This window comes from Epargyreus clarus, unplaced genomic scaffold (assembly GCF_041222505.1).
Source record: "Epargyreus clarus isolate Ecla_fem2 unplaced genomic scaffold, WU_Ecla_fem_2.2 ptg000004l, whole genome shotgun sequence".
Taxonomy (NCBI): Eukaryota; Metazoa; Arthropoda; class Insecta; order Lepidoptera; family Hesperiidae; genus Epargyreus; species Epargyreus clarus.
The window spans coordinates 6,199,938-6,225,149 of record NW_027332212.1 but is presented as its reverse complement, the minus strand read 5'-3'; the positions used below and the strand labels follow the sequence as shown (position 1 = coordinate 6,225,149).

The following is a 25,212-nucleotide window of genomic DNA, read 5'->3' as shown; positions in this document are numbered from 1 at the left end:
TAGAGATGGCTAAACCGAAATTAACGGGCTTATTATTACTCACGCTATTTTTATTTAACATGTAGTGGCAATTAGTTTTCTACAATACGAATGTAATCTAGCTATACTACAGTACTAGAGCGCGTATACGCAAGTAGAGTCATGAATGAAAGCTCATAGATAACCAAGTTGTAATTAGCTAAGAGGTTATTTGCTGAGAAAGGTGAAATATTATTTTAGAGTCATTAGGTTTTTGACACTGAAAAATGTAGGAGCCAAATTCTAAAAATAAACATGTTTGCATTTGTTGGCAATCGCTCGGATTCGGAATAAATGTACGTAGTAACTTACGACTTTCACTCATAGATATTTCCCTAGCTATTTGAATATTTACGAGACCCATTTTCCGTATGGACCATTTCTCATATGGAAATATTTGTCAAATCTTTACTAACCCATTCCTGGGCACGAGTCTCCTCTCAGAATAAGAGGCGTGTTGGTCATAGTCATATCATCGTATGGAAATATTTTTGTTTAAGTATGTATAGGATCCCAAATTATCCTGATCTCCTTTCTAACACGCACGGTGGGAGGGAATTTGTTTTATAAAAATCTCCAAGGGTTTTTTTAATCATCCAGGACCATACTGGTAAATGAACTCGTTCGATTCCCGGCGAAGGAAAATATATTTAAAAAAACTAATGATGCAGTTTTAGCTTTTGTCTAAATCGGCCTCGTAACTCCTTTCAGCATTTTTCGCTAATTCTTATAGTTTCGGATTTGGCCCTGGAGGCCTATTTGAAATTTTCAATTCACCTGTATAATAATTAATTAATTTTTTTACCACGGAAACGAAAATCGACACAATATGACACTTTGAACATAAAAGTACCTATATATTATAAGATGGTAATGTGTAGATTGTTGACTTAAAATAGAATTGAAGCATTTCTATTTTCAACCACTGATAGTAGTCGCCATGTTCAGTTATACAAGCTCAAGAGTTAGTGTACTTATCTATACAACTTAATTAATTATACATTTTTTGTATGTATTTGACAAAAACATGTTATTTAACGAATGTAAATTATTTCAATTGTTAACTTAGAAGATTAAGCAATATAAGGTTTTGTTTAGTAGGTATATCTTTACCACTCCGGTTGGTTTCCTTGGAGATCTCGGAGTCCTCACCGCCGAGGACGGCCACCGGGGCGTTTTAGTGCGGTATCTTACCGCGTATCCCACTTGTCGTTCCGGGATAGGGTACCTTTTGAAGGTTAGTCCCTCGTTTACAAAAAAAGGTATGTCTTTCTGACATAGAGTATCAACATTAATCGAATAATTGCTGCTACACGACAGTTATAATTGCGGCGGTGGTATTTCCGTATTCAAATTGTGAGGAGTTCAATCACATTTAAGCCTTATTATTAATTCAAAAACTTGTAGATTTTATGTTGAATCATAATTTCAGATGTAGCAGCATGATGTAGCATAATAAGGAAGGATATAATATAATTATTTATCTGATTTTCAACTTCGTCTCGTGTTTTGTCAGCAGCACATTACTGTTATAGTTTTTTATAGGGACCTCCATTTAACGTGTAGGCCCTAGTCTGTGTCTAATAAACTTATTAAAAGAAATCGATAATACTTATATAATTAAATAATATTTCTTTGTTAAACGCTCTTTAAAAATGTTACCCATATTTGAAAAATTCGTTTACATTTTCACAAGAGATACTGTCTGTAAACACGAGTGAACCCTCATTTTTATCAAGACAGTATACAAAATATAAATGTCTAGCAATATATTTTAGCTGATTAGTATATATAATATAAATTGAATGATTTATGCACGTGTAGAATCAATCAAAGACTCATTGTTATTGATTCTACCAATTAGTTACTTGTGCAGGACACACAACGAATGTTTTGTTCCTATACGCAGATGCAAAGCAAAAACAACTCACCGCTGTATCTTGATTATTCGAAGCCGATGACGGTAATAAAATGCATAACCAAACAGTAACACTACCATTTTGTTGGCTTCTAATAAATGTAGGTTTGTTATTAAAATATATAAGAATAAGGGTCCAAGTAATTGATACGTCCTTTCCCTAGCGACAAGCCCTAAGACTGTGCAGTGTAAATAATTATAACATTGTTATCAAGCTAACCTTTACCCTGCTGTTACTACTGCCGTGCATTTAAGTGAAGACCAATACATATAGGCATTTGTGTATAATCTATATGCATATTCTTATCAGTTCGTTCATGAAATTAACGTGAATGTAAGAATTTTTGGCACATTTTAAAAATAATTGCCACCTTTTTGTATGGATTTGTATGAATTTTATTTGATTGCTTTTAATATTTGTTGAAAAGAATCAATTTAATTACACTCTAGTCTGAACTAGAACATATAGTAAACGTTTAACACAGTTGTTACAAAGAAGAAATAGATGTGGTACCACCACGGTCAAACTACAAAGAGATTGGCCGTTAACGATTTTTCTTTTGTTTTGACTATGAGTCCTTTTCACGAATTATATTTATACTAGTTTCATACTAACATACACAAAACTGTAAATGCGTACCTTCAACTTTACTAAAGATCATCACTTGATCAAATACATAGTTTACGATTCAATCCTTACTAATATCGATTCAAATAATGGATGTTTTGGTCCAAGTGATCGATTCTCCGATTAATCGATCTTAGATCGCCACCCCTAGTTCCCGTGGGATTTCCGGGATAAAAACTATCCTATGTCCTTTCTCGGGTCTCAGACTATCTTAGTACAAAATTTCATTAATATCGGTTCAATGGTTTAGGCGTGAAGAAGAGACAACCAGACAGACAGACAGAGTTACTTTCGGATTTATAATATTAATAAGGAAGTAAGGATTATCCATGACTTGATTTATCTATGAATGAAAATCTATACACAACATGGAATTGCTTATTAATAACGTAGGCATACTTAGTCTTGTCCCTGTAGTTCCGGGACTAGAATAGGGCTACGGTATCCCCTGCCTGTCGTAGGAGGCGACTAAAAGGAGGCTTCCGGGATTGCGGGCGGCAAGAGTGGGAGCTCGAACCGTCCAGCAAGCGACCCCGGGAAGGACGGCGGTATGTGTGGTCGCATACCGTCCTAAACATACATGGTGTGGGAGGAGCGAAAACTGCTCCCCCAGGGTAGAGCCCGTTGGGCATCGCGCTTGGAGGGCTCCGGTTGTGTTCCGTTGGAGATCCCGGAGTTCTCCAACAAGCGTTGAGGACGGCCACCGGGGGGGTTTTAGTGCGGTAAAAATCCCACATAACCCGGCGTCGCTCCCACGTCGTCGGGTACCTTTTGAAGGTTTCCCCCTCGAGAAGAAAAAAAAAAGGCATACTTAGTCTATCACTACATTCAAAGCAGCTACGTCAAAAGTATAGGATTGGAATTAAGAATGCTGATTTGATCCTCCGATAAGGAAGGAAAGCGTTTGTCATACTTATTTATTTAATTTACACATGTATTTTATTCGTAAACCAAAATATGGTGCAAAATTACTCTTTTCACATTAATTTATTTATTTTTCTTCTAATGGAAATAGAAACTATTAATTTAATGATGACTAAATTAGTTAGGTATAATGCAAATAATTTGTAATCTTGAGTTGTTGTGTTAACCGTGTGAATTTAATTAAAATTATGTATGTGGCAATTAATTTTAACTGGCTCAAAATTTTGCATTTAAGAGTCAATTTCCTTTCATAAATTTGGTTTTATAAATAAACTAATATTTAAATTTTATTTTACGCAGTAATGTAAATATAATTAGGGGCCTCAATAAAAATATAATTTATTTTTGTATTTTTAACGTCATCTTTATTCGGCACAAAGGTTATTAAATTAAATAGTTTTAAAATTAACTACGTCATTCCTATAAACATTCGTAAAAATTACATTTGATTTACACGAAATGCTAATGGCAATAATGCCACTTTGGTAGTACGAAAAAAGTCTTTTTAAGAACGTGAATATATTCTTTAAATTTTACGTTTTATACATTACCGATTATGTATGTAGGCTATAGGTGAATGACTCGGAGCATATTTATATACGAAAATATAAAATTACCATAAAATTTGATTTCACATATTCATGTACGTGAAGACTTGACTTAACTTGAAGATGAAGATGAAGAGGCTGGGGTAGTGAGCATGTGGGAGATGTAGACCTCTCGATGTTTATTGGTCACTAACGTCCTTTTTCAGTAGATTTAGCAGTAATCGAACACAGATAATGGCTTAAAAACGATGTTGAATCTTTAAAAACCTAGTAATTCTTAGCCTTATTATATTATTTTCAATTATGATATTTTAGTAGCAGCATTCAAAATAAGTATATCTGTAGCCAAGTTTACACCTAATTTTTCATATACCTACTTCATTGTATATTTAAATAATCTATATTTCATTGTACTTCAGTAAATTCATCAATGTTTTATCTTATAGACGGTTTGTATTGTTCAACGTTATGATAATGTCGAGTACAATAATGTTTGAAATCACGTGCATAGCGTATACTTGCACGCGGTTGACCATTTATGAACGGAAATAGTATCGGATTAATTGCTTGAATGCTTATTGATAAGTATTTTACGGTCCATTCAGTTGGTCTTGGTGGGTGTAATGTTGGTGTTTGCTGTGAACTTTAGGACAATGGAGATGGCAATGTACACGAGGAAAAAATGAAGATTTTGCGGCTCTAATATTTATTTTTGTGCGAGGAAACGTCCTTATACTGAGGTCTCGACTAGCCTCGTGGTACGTTTAAAGTTGGAGAGGTCCTTTAATTTAGTATTATAGCAATGGCAAAGTACTTATTTCTGAGCGTGGAAACGTTCTTATATAAGGTTACAACGTGCCACCTGGTGCATTTAAAAGTGGACTTGGAGAGGTTCATAAACTTTGCTCTAGTTGGTTATTAAAAATCAGCTGCGGGATTTTTTCGCCTACAATTTTTTAAATCTATTCAATTTTGACGATCTTTTTTCTCGCTGATATTGTTGCGTTTCCTGTATTTATCAGTAAATATTTATGTACAATATATTCCGCGAATAAATGACGTAACTTGGTCATTTTAGGAAAGGCAAATTTCACTATATTTTTCCTGGGTAAAACGAATCTAGTTCCAGTGATTCTTAATTCATGGTATATTAAGAGATCAGTAGTCGTGTTTAATCAAAAAGAATCACTAGGCCTGTGATTGATTCTTGAGTTTATCTTACTCGGAATCGTATATTTTGTGATTTTCCTTCTGCCTGCTGTGACTGAATTAAGATTTATAACATTATTGTATCTCATAGCTTCCGTTTCTAATAGAAAATACATTGCGATACATAATAGGTAAATAAAGTATGCATGTAAACAAAATAACTCTCTATATAACGATATGACTAACACCTAACACAATTTTCGAATATTAAAGAAATCGATACGGAATATTTAATTATTAACTTTATATACTTACTAGAGGCTTACTAACGAGATGCTGTTTATAAAAACAGTTATAAAACAGCATTTTGTTATTGTTTGTTTGCAACAACTGAATGTTGTTTTTGTCAATGTTTTCTGTTTACAAGTATTTGAAGTTATGCCTGTCTTAAGAAAAACACTGCGTATTACCTACCTGTTGAACTAGAACATACGTATCACGTTCTATGGGACGACATTCAATAACTATAAACATTAACATAACAACATTAGCACTCATAGTAACTGTTCTCCATTAGGCATTCATTATAAGCCACTTGAGCGCAGAAATGATGAAGTCAGCATATACTGAACAGCTGTTCATAAACATTATGATATCGAAGTAATAACGATAGTGACTAATTGGATACTAATGACAGAAGGGCATACGGAACGTATACTCCAGGAAGAATTCCCACAGTTGAATATGTGATATTAAAAATTGGAGCTAAGGATATGAGCGAATAAAGGTTGTTGGTCACGTGTATCTCAGAGTCGTCTGAGGGATGTAACTTAAGAACGTTGTTGAGCACGTGCCCTGTACTTGTATTGCACGTTTAAAAGCTGTTGGTCCTTTGAGGGATATGTCCCAAGAAAGTTACAACGTCAGACACGTAGATATTAAAACTGCTTCTTCTAACACACAGGCCAAAGCCGCTTCGCTTTTAATTAATGGTCTTGATATTAATAAAATAAGTTTGCCTTTCCTTACGGTCTAGAGTGAATTATACTTATGAAATGAAATAAACGAGTTTATTGCACAACAATTGTGTAATTTATTTACATATGTCTTTCGGCGCGCAAAGCGGTTTTTCAAGATACCTATTTAAACATTTTAATACAATTGTTGAATATTTTTGCGGTTGTACTTTTCGTTGAGTTTTTATTAAAGAACATTTGTGATAATATGTTTGATGAAATAAGGAAACTTGTTGTAGAAATAATAAGTGACTTGCATAGCACAGTGTAACATGGCTAATTGTTTTGCCTACGTATGTATAATACGACGACCAATGGAGACGAAAATTATTTTAATTCCTCGAGTGGAGTTTAATCATGTTTGGGTAAAAGACATATTAGTTTGTGCAGACAGACCGGTGACCTCAAGAGGACACTGGGAAACCGAAGGATTCAGGAGGCACAGGACTGGTCCGAGTGGCGCCAGGAAAGGCCTCCAGCAATGGATTACATGAGGTTGACGGATAAAGTAAGAAATATAATTCCGATTTTGTGTTATAACGAAGCAATCATTGACATACTTTATATTTTAATATATCTATTACTTTTATTTTTAAGTCTATTCAACGGGTCTGTAGCAATGATTATATAAATACTTTTGAGGTATATGATTGGTAGCCGTTGCGTCCAAAACTTACGAAAACTTTTGATATTGTGATTCAGTTACTGCATTCATTATAGGTTAATAATTTAATAACTCTACATTAATAAGTATAATTATTCGTATCTTAAAACTCTAGTATAAACTAAATTACGTCATAAATTTGTTATTTTCAAGTTGTTGAATATACTTATTTTTGCAGCGTGTAAAAAGCGGTAAATTCAGAATTTCATGGTTATTGTTAAATCTGCTAAAATTTTAAGTAATGTCTCGAGAGCGATTGTAAGGCTATCGGTGGTTCAAGCGATAAATAGGTAGAGTTAAATATAACATTTATTCAGCTAACTAATGATTCTACGCAATTTTAATGTAATTTGTGAAATCAATTTCCTCCTGAAGTATTGCCGGAGCGCTATGACATGGTTTTCTTCAAAAAAGGCGAAAAAGGTCACCTTCAAAGCAGGCGATGTTTTTTTTTTTTATAATTATACTAAACGATGAGGCAGACGGGCTACCTGATGGGAAGTAGTCACCGTCGCCTATGGACATTTGCAACACCAGAGGAGTCGCCAATGCATCGCCCGCTGTGGATGAGAGCTCTTTTATGCTATTTACACCTCTTTTGAAGAGCCCCATGTCATAGCGCTCCGGGAATACCTCAGAAGGAAGTTCATTCCACATCTTGCACGTCCGTGGCAAGAACGTACGTGCAAACCGAACCGTGGAGGACCGCCACGAGTCCAGTTGATGTGGATGGAACCTCATCCTTCGGCGAGTGGTGCGATGGAGGAATGGTGACGTAGGCACCAGGTCAAATAGTTCCTAGTATTAGTAATCGCTGATGTTGGAAATGTCCATAGACGATGGAGACTCTGACTGACTACCATGCATCAGGTTTTTATCAGGACCGTCTGCCTCATCGTTAGGTGTAATTATAAAAATGGTTTAGTAGTATTTAGCCAACAAAGTCCTTTTCTTTTATGGTTTTAAGAAATAAGGTTATTGAAATTATTATCTGTGAATTCGAAGGATAATTCGAAGTCGAGAGATAAATACAATTACGGTTATACAAAACAATAAAAAATGCTGGTAATTTTAAAGAAAAATATTTTATACTATATTTACGCAAATCCTTTAACACAAGTACCTACTTGTAAGATAAGTATGTTTAAGATAAAAGTACAAAAGGCGATCTTATCGTTCAACAGTGATTTCCTTGAGATAATCATTGAGAAATGGCAAAGAATAAAATAAAAGGACAAAATTTAAGGGCAAGTTTACGATAGGAAAGATTAGGTATATTCTTATAAAGATAGTAAAAGCGTGTTCGAGTTACCTTTCAAGTACAACACAACTAAGGAAACTTTAATTATTTTAGATAAAAATATAAGTACATATTACATGGATAATTAGTACAATAATATACTAGCGTTCACATAGTTTAGTAGGTACTCTGTTTTATCTTTGCTTATTTATAGATTTATTTTTTATACATGGATATAAAATAATTATTTTTGTCCCACTACATTGCTAGAATTTCTAAGTTAAATATTTATTGCTATATCTATTTTTCAAGTAGGCAGCAATGTCACGCGTGGTGTGCTGTGATAATCATGAAGTACACGCGTATGACTGATGTTAGACATATTTTTTGTTACCGTATATTACAGTTCACTGGTATGTATCCAAACCAATCGATATACTACCGAAGATTTCGTTAGTTATGGCTTATTATGAGAATTTATGAAAAAATGTATTTTCTTAAAAAATATTCTTTTATTATATACCTTTTAGTTTGTCATTTATCATTACTTTCCAGGATTTTATACTTATATCCTATCGGACGGCCCAACAAAAGAGCTGTTTTTTTGGATGATGGATGTTTCTTTTGAGCCGCAGGATGTAGAAGTGTCGATTCTATTTGGAAATGAGATTTGATTTGAGATGTTGTAATTATGTTGGAGATTATTGACTCGACGACATTGACGAGTATTTTTGTAAGTTAGGATTCTTTTTTATCTTTTCTTTTATTAGGAACTATATTATACCGGAACCACCATTGATCAACCAGCTGGAAGGTCAGTCACTTATAAAAACTACCGTTAAAAGAAGTAACAGTAATCTTATTCGACGTTTTTTTGTTTAATGTTACGAGTAGGTATATAAAATTAACGTGAGTTAAGTCAAACAATGATATTTTTATGATAGAATTAGAATAAAAAAAAATGTTTAGTTTTTATGTTAAGAAATAAGTAAAAAAAACTCGAACCATACTAAGTACGTAAACTACGATTAATTATTAGGATAAACCCGATCTTGTCTATTGTAAAGCTTTACTCCACTGTTATCAATATAAGGTTGAGTTTGATCTGAGATCAGAAGTCAAGTTAGTGCGTAACTATGTTTTAAATCTGACAAAACGGCAAAAAATGGCATGGCTGCTGATTTGTTACATTAGATAAAAGTGGCGCAAATACTAAAAATATTACCTAATATACATAATAATATTTTTAAATGGATTGTTGGGCTGGGAAAAACTATGAAAATGAGCTTACTAAATTAGGTGTTATTTACAGTGTACGTCATTTACATAATATTTTATACCTTCTATCTTCTACTAGGTTTCTACCTTCATAAGTGTAAAAATTCCGTAAAACCCCTGGATGGCGTTAAATACAGTTGTAGGTTCTAAGTAGATGTAGATTTAAAATAGTTCAACTGTTACGAGAAATTATATTTTACAATAATTTTACAATGACATAACAAAACATACCACTATAGGTAAAACTTATGTTGTGTTTTGGCACACATCACACACATTTCGTAGAACGAAATAAAACTATTACGTTGATTAAATGACTACTACATAATAATACGTACTTACGTTAAAAATAAAAACCATACGTGCAATGTTTTACGGTAACCTACGAGTAGACAGATGGTTGCGGTATGAATGTCTAAAATTTAAACTAGCTGACCCGGCCGGCTTTGTACCACCTCAAAATCTATTTATCAAATATAAGTATTTCATATAAAATATAGCCTATGTTCCTCGTGGATAATGTAGCTTTCGAGTGGTGAAAGAATTTTTAAAATCGGTTCAGTAGTTTTTGAGCCTATTCATTACAACCAAACAAACAAACAAAGTTTTCCTCTTTATAATGTTATAGTATAGATTGAATGGCTACGGGGTTCAATGGTATTGGGTACTTGTTATGGGTTATTTCGGTAAGTAAAATTTTCTATAAAATAATATAAAAAAAGGAAATAATATTGTTAAATTATGCCTAAAAATAAGAATTATTCGTGGTACAAATAACATACAACACTGACTATGTTCTGCTGTAGTACCTACTTCCAATATTGTTATTACTGACATACATACATATCGTCACTGTAAAGTCTAACAAGCAAAAAAGCCTCTTTGCGTGTTAGACTTTACCTATCCGTCTCCAGTGACAATATAATTATATGCATGACTCTATGATAGCGTGGAAACTCCTCTGGGTAAATGTATATGCCTAATTTCTCAGTATAAACCCATGTCCCCGTCTAAGGTTGGTTTCAAATGTCTCTTAATATGTTGATAAACAGTTTAATTGGCGTAACAAACATACTGACCCGTGATCATATTTCGACCGTGGCACATGACATTCGTTTAATAAATGTACCTACGTTGCTATGTCCGTTTGAAGGTTCTTGGTTAGGATTTTAAATTTTAATTTTTATAGTCTACTAGGGCCCGCGTCTTCGCCCATGTTAAAATAATATGACATACACATAATAGAAAATTTGTACCTTCATTGGAATGACAGTAGCGCCATCTGCCAAAAATTGGTTCTACCAACTCAGAAACCTTCGTGGGCTTATGCACAACAACTTTGCTAAAGATCATCACATGATTATGCATAGTTTACAATTCTATAAACGACATACAGAGAAACATTAATTTTTATATGTATAGATTTTAGACTTATCCTTTTTCGTAATAATATCTTATTTAAAATATTTTAAATCTCTACATTTCATGAATGATTTCAAAAAGTAGCAGTTACAATACTTTAATGTATTGCGAATTGAAAAAGAAATGTGAATATATTTAAAGAAAGCAATATAATATCTGTTATGTTTTTATTCTACTTTAGTAAATCTGTAATACTTTAGTAATTCAAATAATAAATCATAGTTATATTCTACATTTTTCCATATCTCTTCGCTGTTTCTCTTATATTTCAACAAAAATAATTATTTAATTTGATAAGACCAATGATATTATACATATGATAATAATTATATGTAAGTCAGTCAGATTCCACACCCTTCCTACGAAACGCAGAACTGCTTCACACCAGAAATCGATGTTATCATGTATTAAATAAAACAGGAAAAGTAATATTTCGCACATGGATTACTAGAGATTACTCACTCCTGACAAGAAAATATAACCAGTTTTGGGATTGAAATAGTTGCGTAAAAAAGTTTTGCCACGTCTCCGTGCTAAAATGTCCCTAAAATATTTGAAATACTTATTTATTTATTGGGGAAATTATGCAGTATTAGTTAATTATTCGAAAATTTTCTCTAAAAATGTTTTTTATTTGTCAAGAATTCAAAAAAATAACTTTTTGTGGCTTCATTCCATTTCAAGGCGGCGCAGTAACTTTACTTATCGAAGATTTCGCGTTCTATCAAATTTATTAATTTCTGTTTATAGTGTCGCCTCTATTTCTAAAGTAGAAGTGTAGAATTACACTTGTACATAATGTTTTTTTTGATTTTATAATTTTTTGTATAGTTCTATATGGTTGTTCAAGCAATAAAATTATAATTGAAAAGTAGTTATATACGTGATTTATTTCGTACTGCGTGTGCTATCAATTTATTCCATTGTTTCCATCGATCTATGAGTACTCGTATCGCAACGTGTATTGAATGAAACTCATATGTTAGCGTACATAGTGTACATAGTACTTACACGTAATGTTTGTAGGACTGTCCGATGACATGCTTGTCAGTATGTCTGTCTGTGTCGTAGCTTCGAAATGGATAAAGCTCAAGTATGGATTGGTAAACCTTCGAGAAGTTTTTCTAATGGCGTGTGGGTTTCTTATGTTTTCATGCACCGTTAAAGCAAATGGTTTTTTTTGTTAATTTCTAAGAAAACTCAGAGATCTACGACTCGAACCTGGGACTCCGCGATTGAGTGGTCGTATTTAAAACCATTACTCTATCACGCTTCATACCACCATTATAACACAGGAATCGTCGTCGAGGTGGTGTCGTCGAGTCGACCCACGAAACTACCATTTTAAAAGTGAGTTGGCAGAATAGTATAAAGATGGTCGTTTGAGGACAAAAAGTTTTATGTATTTTCTTCACATATACCCCATGTATTTAATTTGTCGTTATAAACCATCAATCTGTTCAAGCATCAATTGCAATCTCTTACTATAAAATGATAATCGAGAACGTATTATCGTGTTTTATATTAGTTAAAAAAGTACCTACTGGTTAATATTTATAAATAGATTTATACATTTCAAGGGTATCGCTTCAATGTACCAAATGACGAAAACTAGTTTAATTATTACAACATTATTTAAATTATTATATCTATCTTTAGTTAAACGTCAACTTTAAATAGTACTACATAAATGCGAAATGTAAAATAAATGGTTTTACGTAACCTTTAAGTTCACGAGAGATAACTTTATTATTATTATTATAATTGTTCGAAATCATGTGAGTGACAAATGAGGCTTTTTTATATTACTTATGTATGTTAAGGCACTACCATAATGTCTTCAGGCGGTGCTTCATAGTTGAACCTTGATAGTACCTAGGTACTAGGGGTTTTATTTTCTTCCCTGTAGTCTCGGGACTAGAATAGGGCCACGGTATCCCCTGCCTGTCGCAAGAGGCGTCTAAAAGGGGGCTTCCGGGGTTGCGGGTGGCGGGGGCGAAATTAGAGTGGGAGCCCGAACCGTCTAGCAAACAACGCCGGGAAGGACGGCGGTGTGTGTGGACGCATACCGTCGTGAACACCAGGTGAACACCAGGCGTAAACTGCCCTCTAGGGCAGAGCCCGATATCGCGCTCGGAGGACTCCGGTTGTGTTCCATCGAAGATCCCGGATTTCTCCACCAAGCGCTGAGGACGGTCACCGGGGGGTATTAGTGCGATAAAAGTCCCATATAACCCGGCGTCGCTCCCACGTCATGCCGTGCCGTGCCATTGCTAATACGTAGGTACATAAATTCAAAAAGTTTCGGGCGTTCAAATTGCTGGTCTTAAAGTCATGCTGATGCTCAGTTTATTTCAATTTCTTATAATATTCACCATATATCTGCAGGCATGTATATGCACCTTTATTCATAAAATTATACTGTCTTCTTTACTATTATATTTTTTTGTTGAAATGAGTATTCTTTTTCGTAAGTTATCTGTAAATTTGATTGATTACGTACGGTGTGCGGGTGTTACAGCATAAGTGATAAGTTCGAGATAAGAGTTACGTTATGTATAAAGTTTGTATCCGGAAAACTTCAAGAAAAAACGAGTTTGAGGTAAGTTTTTCAACCGTGGAAATTACAAATGATCTTCGTCAATGGTAGTTATTTTTAAATCACAAACAAACACTTCATTTCTTTGTTTGGGTTAGTGAAGATGTTATCACGTTTCTTGGTATGGAAATATTCTGCTATTAAAATGGTAATTAAAATAATCATAAAAAATACACTTAGGACATTACGTAAAGAATTCAAATCTGTTTTTGTTGAGTTACTATATTCCCAGCGAGTTATAATCTGTTTTTAATATTATCTGAAATATAATACGCACATTTTAGGACAACTATGCAATTCAGAATTTAAAGTAAAGACCAAGAATTAACCTTGTAAATAATATTCTATGTTGTTTTTTACGTTTCTATGTTGTAACTTTATAATGTTCCATAATCAATTTAATTTTATTTAGATTTTAAAGACAGTTAAATCACGGTTTCGAAGTTTTCTAAACATGTGGCATTTAGGTATACAATCTCCAAAGTAAAACAATCCAAATACAGCATTTACCTAAAGACCACTTTAAAAGAGTGAAAACTATTGCACGACTCATGATGCGAAGCATCAGAGAGTGCTTTACGATCGAAAAATTTTTTTCGCTTCATTTTGGCGGCTATTTTTATTATTATAGCCTTGATAGTTCACGGAATCAAGATATTCAATTGTTAATCTTGTATTGAAGAAGTGGAAATACGCAAATAACTCAACAGTGGTCATTGGTATTGACAATGCTTGTAAAGCGGGGTAGCGAACTTTCTAGCAAATAATATATAAAGATTCTAATGTTACCCTGTATGAGGCTTGCAATATAAAAATATCTTATCTACAACTTAGCTTACTTACAGGAAAAAAGTAGTTTATATTCAGTTTTAGTGTTATAAATACAAACAAATCTCAGGTATGCGCTACTAACCGACCTACACTTGTCTGCTGTATGAATGATTTTACCGCAACGGGTTTTAAACATGCTCATTTGGTCGGAAACTTAAACTTAATATAATGTATCAATAAGCACGGAGTGCGTTGCCAAATTTCGGCTCTGGACGCAGTACTCTTATATTATTCTTATATATAATATGATTCTATTATATTCTATTGTGCATAATTTCTGTCAAATATACGACAATTACCGATGCTGCGCTAAACGGTATGGTAAATACCTATTAATGGAAGATCCGTGAAAATTAAACTTTAGAACGTAAACGTAAAAACCTATGTGTTCGATTTTAAAATAATTTATTAATTATAAACCGCTTTTGTTTTAAGTCTTTGTGATTTGTGACCTCTTATGGAAATTATCTTGCTTTGTTCGGCTAAAAACTTGGTCGTACAAAGGTCGTGCATAATTTAAATATTCGATCGCGAAGACAGTTTTGTTAACTATTTGTGAAGTAGGCTGTTTGCGTGTGTTTAGTCAGTAAATTTAAATATTCAACGTAAGTACCTATACCTTATTATCTATTGTCAGATCGAATGAAATGTTATATAAGGAAAACAATATTATTATGTATTTGTATGCAAATATTTATGTACAGGTATTTCAAAGGCACTTAACAAGCCTGGTGGCCTACATTCTTTTAATGTAATCAGATACTGAAATCAACCACTGGGACTGAGTTATGGGATTGGGAGTAATCGGTTATTGTTGAACTGGTGGCAATGGTTGGATCATGAAGAAGAAGCTAGTAGAGTGAGCAGTACACCGTGTAAGATTCTCTATATAATAAAGTATTTGAGTATTATCTTTGGTGATGATTTTTGGAGATATGGGTGTTTAGACTTAAATAAATGTATAGATTAGACGTTTATATTTGTGTCCAAAAACAAATAATAACTGTGGACGTTAAGTACAGTCTGTTACGAATGGGTACGCTATAATAGAATACGTGTGCGTTCTAAATCGGTGGACTGTGTAGAAATAACAGACACTAACATATTATGTTATTGTTATACGAAAACTTAATAATTCCATTCAACTCACCTCTGTTTCTTGTCCTTCATGTTGCTTAATAATAAAGAGGTTACAGGTCCCTAGACTTTAAGATTAACTATGACACAAAATTTCACTAATAAAACGTATGTAATAAAGCCTCTGTTTACGCCTGGCGTGTTTTAAGTACAGTCAAATACTATCAGAACTTAACTAGAGTTTTTGATTTCACTACGGCTAGTCAAAACATTATGAATGAATGCGATCAATAGTGTTTTAGTGTTGGTAGCGCCGTGTGGTGACGGCTGTAGGCGGGCGAAGCGCCGAGCGACTGCGCGTGGTTTGCGAGTGTTGTGAATTCGTGCTCAGATTTCGCAAGCTAAAGCACAATTTCGCGAAGCCCACGTGACGTCACGCATCGTAGTTGACATTGCTGACCTTGAACTGCCACAAACTTCAAGCTGATAAATATTGTGCGATTGTCAAATCACTGATTTGAACTGCAATTTGAATACCGTTACCTTGCGCCCCAACTGCTTAGCGACAGTAATGATTGCTCTATAACTTTATAAGTTTCTACAGGATTTTATTATTTATAAGTATCTACTCGTAGGTATACCTACCTTTTTAACTTTAATATTATTATAGTGCAAAATCAGGTGCATATAGTAGGTACTCTATACGTTGCCTTTTGCTCTATCTCCGACAGAATTGTACTCTACATCAACAGAACTTCATCCGAATCATTTAATTTTGTGCTTTTCAAATCAAAGCTCTAACCATTTAACGTTGATGGTTATTTTTTTATAGGAATGATAGTGAAGAAAAATTTGTACTCTCCATTTTGTTATTCGATAATTAGGTAGAGATGCGGGATTACAGACCTGTATCTAACAAGTAATTAATTTAAAAAATCAAAAACCCGACTGCATCGAAAACGCTGAAGTAGAATTTGCAAAAGCAGTGAAATAGGCATTTCATTATTTTTATCCAGAAAGCCAAATACAAAGTTTCATAGTAGGTGTCTACTTCAAAAACAAAAAATGTTAAAACAATATTATCCTATTTTATTTTATCCTCGTAGTGTTCATTTACGCTATATAAAGAACCTATGTGTAAAATTCCAGCACGCTTAAGTTCAACGGTTTCCCTTTGCGTTGATCTCTGGCACATCAACTCTCTCATTTAGTCAGACAGTCATCTCGATGTGTATATACGAGTATATATGTACTAGCTGACCCGGCAAACGTTGTGTTGCCATATAAATTTAAAAATGTTAAGGATGAACAACCCTTATCACTTAGGTGTAAAAAAAAAATAGATAGTGGCCGATTCTCAGACCTACTGAATATGTATATAAAATTTGGTGAAAATCGGTGAAGCCGTTTCGGAGGAGTACGGTCACTAACACGAGAATTTTATATATAAGATATATTAAATAATGTATGTGTAATCTCCTCTTAATTTCCTTTATTTTGACACCCTACTCGATAGGTTTGGTTAACTTTTTTAAAACGTGTTACTATTTCGCGAAAAAATTCACCATTTACGGTCTATAAAATATATAACTTCAGTAAATCAAAGTTTCGGTCATTATTTTACCTCGTTATTATTTTACCTCATTTCATTATTTTTATCCAACAAGCCTGATACAAAATGTCATAGTGTTTGCTTCAAAATTGACGATAGTTCAAATGAACTTTTAACCCTTATTTTACCCTCTACGGGGTTGATTTTTCGGAGGGAGTTAAATAAGTGCGTCCTTGTTCCTATCCAGAAAGCCAAATACAAAATTTTATAGTAGTTGCTTCAAAATTAAAGGATTTCAAAAAAACTGTTTTCCCTTATTTTACCCTCTTAAGGGTAGAATTTCCAAAAGGCCTTTCTTAGTACTTATTCAAGCTATATAGAGAACCTGTGTGCAAAATTTCAGAACTGTAAAGTCCTTAGTTTAGGCTGTACGTTGATTTCTGAAAAATGAAAAAGTCATTTAGTTAGTCAGTCAGTCAGTCACCTTACTGTTTTATATATATACAAATATGTTTTTATAATCTCCGTTTAATTTCCTTTCATTTGATACCCTACTCGATAGGTTCGGTTAACTTTTTTTTTTAAATGTGTTACTATTTCGCGCCAAAAATCCGCCATTTTGATTTTTTTTTACTAACACCTATCTAAGGACACTCGGGTCATTGAGACAAATATAATGACACTTTAACTGTTGAAATTCATCCAGCCGTTTGTTAGATCGGATCAAATAAAGAAAGACAAACATACAAGATACGCGCGAAAAACATAACCCATCCTTGGCAGTCGGGTAAAAAGATCTATGTGCGGGATGGAAAAGGAAAGTGCAAATACACGATACTCTACATATAGCATTGATGAGACTAAAATTTATTTAATAAAACACTTAAAAAAGGACTTAAGCATCTTTTTCTAGATTGAGATTATGTACAATATATTTTTCAAATATTTACAATGTTGAAAAGTGTGGAATTGTGTCATTTCAATGCTCTCAACAAGTAAACCTTAGTAAAAAAAATCTCACGTTATAATAGTAAAATAATAACTACAAAAATATGCAAAGAACTTGGGAAATACCTAGAAGATTAGTAATAAGTGTTGGTTATGTATCTCTAACTTTTGCACGTAACTATTAATAGGTATATTATTATTTTTAAACGATAGTAATCTTCTTATTATTATCTTCCAGAAATTGGACTAGATTTTATTATTGCATAAAATTCACGTTCAAATTAAAGTTCAGGCATAATATTGAGTTCCTAAAAATATTCATTTACATTTTATATCGTATTTATAACAATTTATATGAATAAGCTGTGGTATTTGTATTTGTAGCAGAGTGCATAGGAGAGTATTTGGAAATAAATTGGTCACAAAGTTTTTAAAATATATTGAGTATTCCGTATATAAAATAGGGATGTGGGTACGCGTGATAACAATCGATTCGATCGTTAAAAATTAATCGATTTATATAAAATAAAAAAGCGAAAAAATGTGTTCGATGCTCTGAACTTTGACGGGGAAAAAATCTCGTCACAAAATGCTCTTTAATTCTAGGTTCAAGCAAGACGCACAAACAGGATCGCGGTGCCGCCGATGCTCATTAAAAAGGACATAGATTAGTAAAGATTACTCACTCCTAACAAGAAAATGTACCCACTTTTGAGAATTGAAACAGTTGCGTAAAAAAATTTTGCCACGTCTCCGTGCTAAAATGACCCTAAAATATTTTAAATTATTATTATAAATTATTTAATTATCATGAAAATTACGCAGTATTAGTTATTTATTCTTAAATTTTCTCTAAAAATGTTTTTATTTGCCAAGAATTCAAAAAAAGAACTTGCTATAATAAGCCATTTGCGGCTTCATTCAATTTCAAGGCGGCGAAGTATCTTTACTAATGTATGAAAAAGGATTAGTACTATTTTAAAAATCGATTAATAATTATAGATAGTAATCGAGAGTGATCGATTATTATAAAAATCTATTATTTTTTACACCTACCCTATACCTAAGTAGTCTGAGTATCCAAACAGAAAACTTTTGTTGACATCTCGTTGACTAGTTGACAACAAAGTTTTACAGCTGATTAGTCCGACAAGGGAATAGCCCGCGCCAAAGTGCTAGTCCGCTCTGAAGTTGTTGCGAGCAGGTGTAGTTATACAATTTGCTATGGCGACGCGATTCATTTCTATATTCAGAGCGGAGTAGCAGTTTTACGCGGACTTTATGTTATATAAACGACATTCAATCGTTTAGTAACTTAACTTGTAGTTGGGGAGCCAAGAGGGGAGATCGGGAGTGTATCGAGCGCGGCAAACTAAGATATGGGAGATACTTTACACTCTGTAGAGTATCCTAAACCATAAATGAGCTTTCTATGTAGGGGGTTTGCACAGGGGAGCCAGTCAGATTAGTTAAAAAAAAATCGATTACTAAGGATATGCTCGAGCGGGTCAGATTAAGGAATGGTAGGTTAATTACATGCTGAAAATAATAAATTTATAATAATCTGACAATTTGCGCGTGGCGTTAGGAAGTAATAGGGTCACAAAATTGCAAAAAAATCGTTACCTGGAAAAACCCGAGCGCAGTCAATTTTTGTTTTAATATAAAGGACCACTATATTACCTATTACACTATCTGATAGTGTCATTTATTAGCATGAGCCTCTGGGAAGTAATGATGTATGATAAACTAAAGGAAAAGGCTAAATTTTATGAAAATACATTATTCTCCATACATTCTTATACTATTTTTTTCAAATCGTCAGAAGAAGGAAATCCCTCCACTAAATCGTCAGATTAAGGGTTATCATAACTAAAACGTAAAGCTGGAATTGCCTATAATCATCTGACGCACTCGAGTATGTCAAGATAGCGATTTTTTTGCATTTTCAAACAGCTTTCGTCTTATCAGAATCGTCAGATTTTCGAATGTCATTTACCCTCTAAATATCGGATGGTTTGGAGTAATTTTTAACTCTCGTACGGCTGCTTCGCTCATGCAAAACGGCAGATTATCATATTTCCAGGATCAGAGATATGTGTACTATATACACTTTCACTAATCTGCCGCGTTCGAGAATGTACATCGTCCTCATTTTTGACATCTTTGGAACCCTCTAGAAGCTGAACTCCCCCGCTGAATCGAAAAATATTATATAACATTTTCTTTCTTTAACGTCTAATCTTCACAACCGTATAGGTCCTAATGACGTTGGATGTTGTACACATTTAGCATAGTGGGCTCCCCTACTATTGATATTGTAGAAAATCTACAAACTTATAATAAAATCGCAGCACAAAAAATACGTCTCGCACTTGACTGTGACGTAGCAAACGGAAACACTTAACGATGTTGATAACGTTTTAACGTAAGTTTATCTGGATTTCTGTGAATTGTGTGGAGAGTATTTAGGTTAAAATCAAAACGAATCTGAATACAAATAAATAAATAATAATCAAATTCAAATAAATTTGGGTATACCTACAGCTACCTCAGTACTTATACAAAGTATCTACAGAACGATATGGTGCGTTAAGTAATACCTACCATACTTAACGCACTATATCAACCACAATGAGAGGGTCGGGAATAGAATAGGGCTACGGTATCCCCTGCCTGTCGTAAGAGGCGACTAAAAGGGGGCTTCCGGGGTTGTGGGCGGCATACGAGCTCGTACCGTCCAGCAAGCAACCCCGGGAAGGACGACGGTATGTGTGGTCGCATACCGTCGTAAACATCAGATGGTGTGGGAGGAGCCAAAAGTGCTCCCCTAGGGCAGAGCCCGCTTGGAGGACTCCGGTTGTGTTCTCTCAGAGATCCCGGAGTTCTCCAACAAGTGTTTAGGACGGCCACCGGGGGGGTTTTAGTGTGGTAAAAATTCCACATAACCCGGCGTTGCTCCCACGTCGTCTGGTACCTTTTGAAGGGTTCCCCCTCGTAAACAAAAAAAAAAGGTAAATGAGAGAGCTCTATCGGTGAGAACAATAAAATATTTAAATATGAATTAATCATTTGCCTCATCATTTATAAAATAAGACATTTTATTTAAAAATGAATTACATAAGATTTTATGTAATTAACTAGGTTAAGTAGTAGACATTTAAAGTATTTTAAAAACTATTTTCTACGAAGGAAATATTTCTTTTTTATTTACATGTATAATGCAAATCCACATACATAAGTACTATAAACCATGTGTAATAATAATAATACATCCTATGTACCACCTTATGTATGTACCTATGTACTACATACAATGATACTAAACTATGCATATGTTTAAAATAAGTCAGGGAAAAAATACTTCATCAAGAGTCAAACAACTGATTAGAATAATTTTCTAACAAGAAATAGTCTCGGGGGCGAAAACTTCGAATCTTAAGTGGGGTTTAAAATTTTAATCTTGCCAAGGGCGCTTATAACTTCACCATGCCTTATTTAAGCTCAAGTGCAAACACATAACAACCTTAATACCTGAAAACAATTATAGTCATCTGTTATAAATACCCGACTTAGAGGTCAAACGTGATGATTATTGGATTATTTTCAGAGAATTCGAGGTTGTTTGGGTTTATCTCTGTTTATTCTAGTTTTATGACTTCTCATGGAAGTGAATCATCACAGCCTCGGTAATGACCGATATGTGCCACGCATGCGTGCTTGTGCCTTGTATTTATAGTAGGTACTGTGCATAAATAACCGTTATGAGAACTGACCCGAACTTAGTATGCACATATATTACGTATTAAATTTTAAAATAAGGAGGTACAAAAAATATTATGTTTAAAAATAATAAAATTACATATTATAATTATTTTAATTTATGTATCTACCTATTTAACACGATAAAAACTTTTGTTAAAAGACTGAATTAATAAATGAGCGGTCCATTTGATGGTAGGTGGCACCTAACTGCCGCATATGGACATCTGTAAAAAAACTGCATATTATTACAGTTTACGTAACGTTTTGATAAATATGACTATTTGCCCATACAATTTTCAATCAGCGCCCTTAGCGGATTGTATCAGAACTAGGAAATCGTATGGGCCAATACGTAAACAAATACCAAAACAGTCATATTTGTCTAAAAGTAAAAACTCATGGTAATGGTACAGAACAGGGGTTCTATCAGTCGATCACAGATCCATTGCCGCCCCAGATCGCTCATATGTAATTCATTAATAACTAATAGCCTATGAGTAGGGTAAGGTTGCTGAAGTCGTACCCCCTAAGGGAAAATGCTGTATTATTTGGGGTAATTTATATGAAGGAAAATCTTTTGCGTAGTGATTTAAACGTTTTTCCAATGTGTCAACTAATGTGTCAGAAATAGAAAAGAAACACAGAGATTAACTTAACATTCGCAATTTCCTTGAAATTGCTTACTAATGAACTTAAATTATTAGTGAAAACATCGACAAAACTTGTTTTTTAAAATATTTTGAAATCAATGGTGCCGACATGGTGCTATGTTATTTTTGTTTACTCGTACAACTAGTAAACATTTGAAGCACCAGAGATCCCTTTTCGTGCATAGGGGACTAAATATTGCGGTGGTACGATTTAAGCGCTGGTACGACTAAAGCAACCTTCCCCTGCTTAGTTTAAACCCGTCTTATTGCCAGCAAGTTCAGAATTTTTAAACAAAGAGAAGTTAAATAGACGATAAAAGTATGTTGTTCTTGATAGGAGGACAAAGAAGTCGGATCGAAATAAAGAAAATATAATTGAAATTATAACAAAAATGTATTTTTCAATTTCTTTTTCTTTATTGTGACTTGGCTTACCTTAGTTTGTTCAAGATTGTCATTTAATAACTTCTTATCATTTTTAATAGCATGTGAGTAAAAACGACATTTTAGTAGGTTATCATAATACTACCAAGGTTTCCGTTATTTTAATATCTGTAGGCTAACGGAAATATAGAGTTTAAACTAAGGTATATCCTTATTATAAAATTTTAATTCTAAATTAATTCATAAAGGAAATTATTTTGCCGTTAACTTGCTTTGGGCTAGACTATGAATACGGGCGGTTAAGTGATAATTGAAAACGGCCGTATGACCCGTTACATTTCCTAAAACACATTCGTTCTCGTAAACAGATGCACCCAATGTGTGTCATCGGAACTTGATCTCCCTATAAAACCGAGGACGACACTCTACTAAGATTATTACAGGATCATCTACCGTATTAGTAGTTATACTAACCCAAGCAAATTTACTCAATAAATTTAGTTTCGTATTAATCAAACATGGGTCCTGGAAAGATTTTTTTGATTTGTTTTTTATTCTTGGTAGTCATAGTTATTAACATCCAAGCAAAGCCACTTGAAGAGACGAACAGTGTGTCTCAAATCCAACCTGAAGAGGAAATGATGGAGGCTGCAGAGTCACAAAATCCATTCTTGCCGCGGTTCGCAATGAAGCGATTAAAGGAAAGAAGAGAGCAAGCGCGGGCTCAAAGACGAAACAGTCAAGGAATAAGGAGACAGCAGGTACATACCACTAGGTGCCCCCATTACGCGCATAGATATTATGTGAGTATAATAAGGCTATTTGTTCTTCTGTGTACAAAATTAAATATATTGCTTTATAAGGTATTACAGAGAGTTCTATCTATTTTAAGTAGAAGGCTATATACTTTCACTGAAGGGAAGGTCCTAATTTAAAAAGCTATAAGATGACGACAATAAAAATCGGCGGTCGTTATTTATCTCATATAGCGAGCAAATTAGTATAGCTTTATGGTTTATATAGATCGTAGCCTTATTGATTTAGCTTGTAGTTCATCTAATGGTACGTGGTCATTGTTGCTCATGGAAATTTTGTGATCAACTCCATATAGAACAGGATCTCCTCGTAGTAATGTCGATCATAGATATGTTGTCACTCTAGAAGACTAGATAGTTGTCGTCTCATAGGTATGTAGGCAAATCAGCCGGATTCACACCGTTCCACTGAAACACGGCACTGTTTTACACTAGAAATAGGTGTGACAATGGTACTTCCCCTAGCGAATCATATTGCTTTTACCACATTTCAATTCTAGTTATAGGTGCTATATTTTGCAAAGATGTAGGTTACAACTATAAGCTAAGCCAAATTGAACAACCCTTTACAGAAAATTGAGGCCATATACTTCGAAGTTCTAATTTTTAGGTAAACAATATTGTCACTTTTATTACTGTTACCTTTCTTCGACCTACATTTTGTCAATATAAAGCTGTAGCATCGAGCTCACTTCATATTCTATTAGAAGCACGAAAGTAATACAAGTTTATTTTTTTCAGAAAAAATGAAGAGCTGTGTATTTTTAGTATTAACGATAGGGCTAGTGGGTGTGATAGCGAAACCTAAAGAACAGTCAGCACCTGAACCTGAACCAGTGCCAAAAGATAGTAATTCAGAAGAAAAATCCGAAAAAAATACTATCCACATTACAAATAATGGACTAGCAGACGATACAGCTATAAACGAAATACCAATTGACACGGACAAGGAATCAAATTACGGAGCATCAATTGACATTTTCATGGAAGAGAATATTAAGAAACCCGCCGACGTATTTTTGGATCTAGTGAATGAACCTAATTTCGACAGTGAATTGCCAATAGAAAACGACGACATATACACTGATGTTTTAAATAAGGACCCTAACGAGATAATGGACACAGCTGCAGGTTTCGTGCCAATACCAATATTTAGGAATAAGCAGAAAGCGAAAAGACGTTTTGCAACTAGACGCCAATTCAGACGGAAGCCCTCTCCACGCAGAAGAATTTTCTTCTTCTATCCTACGTACGGTTTTTATCCATACAACTCTTTTAGATTTTATTAAGTTTTAATCTAGTAAGTAAATATTTTGTTCATGGTTGATTATGTCTTTGGGCCGATCTTCAGTAGTGTTGATATTATGTATTTGGCGACGATCGGGCGTACTTCAGACAAATTCAAGTGTAGGTACTTAAGTTTATCACAGACATATAGCATAGATAACGATTGCTTGAATACACAAAAATACCACTTTTAATTAGAATCGGAGCAGGGCCAAGTCCTTGATCGTGATCTGTATTATGCCAATGAATAGTACCTACAGACATTTTTGAAAATATTTGATTGCATTCGACATGGCCAATACTTTTATATCTTCGACGATCCCGTGACGGAGCGGTACGGTACGGTACGAGCGGACCGTACCGGTCTGTCGCGCAGAGGACGCCGGGTTCAATCTCTGACCAGACAGATATCTGAATGATAAAGATTATATTTCTGTTGTGTGTGGGCGTTTGTGCATTCATCTTCTCTCTCTCTAGATAGTCATCATATTGTTCAATC

The 25,212-nt window shown here is 34.0% G+C and overlaps 2 protein-coding genes across 3 annotated transcripts in view; one reads left to right on the top strand and one right to left on the bottom strand.

The window, feature by feature from the left end:
- LOC140757358 (facilitated trehalose transporter Tret1) overlaps nucleotides 1-15,692 on the bottom strand; it is a 45,016-nt gene extending 29,324 nt beyond the window's left edge. The window contains exon 1 of one of the 2 annotated variants that reach the window (XM_073093026.1): nucleotides 15,386-15,692. In XM_073093026.1, the coding sequence (XP_072949127.1) occupies nucleotides 15,386-15,405 (20 nt within the window). In that variant the 5' untranslated portion in view covers nucleotides 15,406-15,692. Of the gene's footprint in view, nucleotides 1-1,949; nucleotides 2,090-15,385 lie in introns of those variants that run through there. The other variant, XM_073093025.1, reaches the window with a different exon arrangement.
- A 7,241-nt stretch (nucleotides 15,693-22,933) lies between these two features.
- LOC140757176 (uncharacterized) lies at nucleotides 22,934-25,012 on the top strand. The gene is made up of 2 exons (XM_073092712.1): nucleotides 22,934-23,372; nucleotides 24,168-25,012. The coding sequence occupies exon 2, from the start codon at nucleotides 24,173-24,175 to the stop codon at nucleotides 24,713-24,715; it is 543 nt and encodes a 180-aa protein (XP_072948813.1). The 5' UTR covers nucleotides 22,934-23,372; nucleotides 24,168-24,172; the 3' UTR covers nucleotides 24,716-25,012.
- Nucleotides 25,013-25,212: the final 200 nt, after the last annotated feature.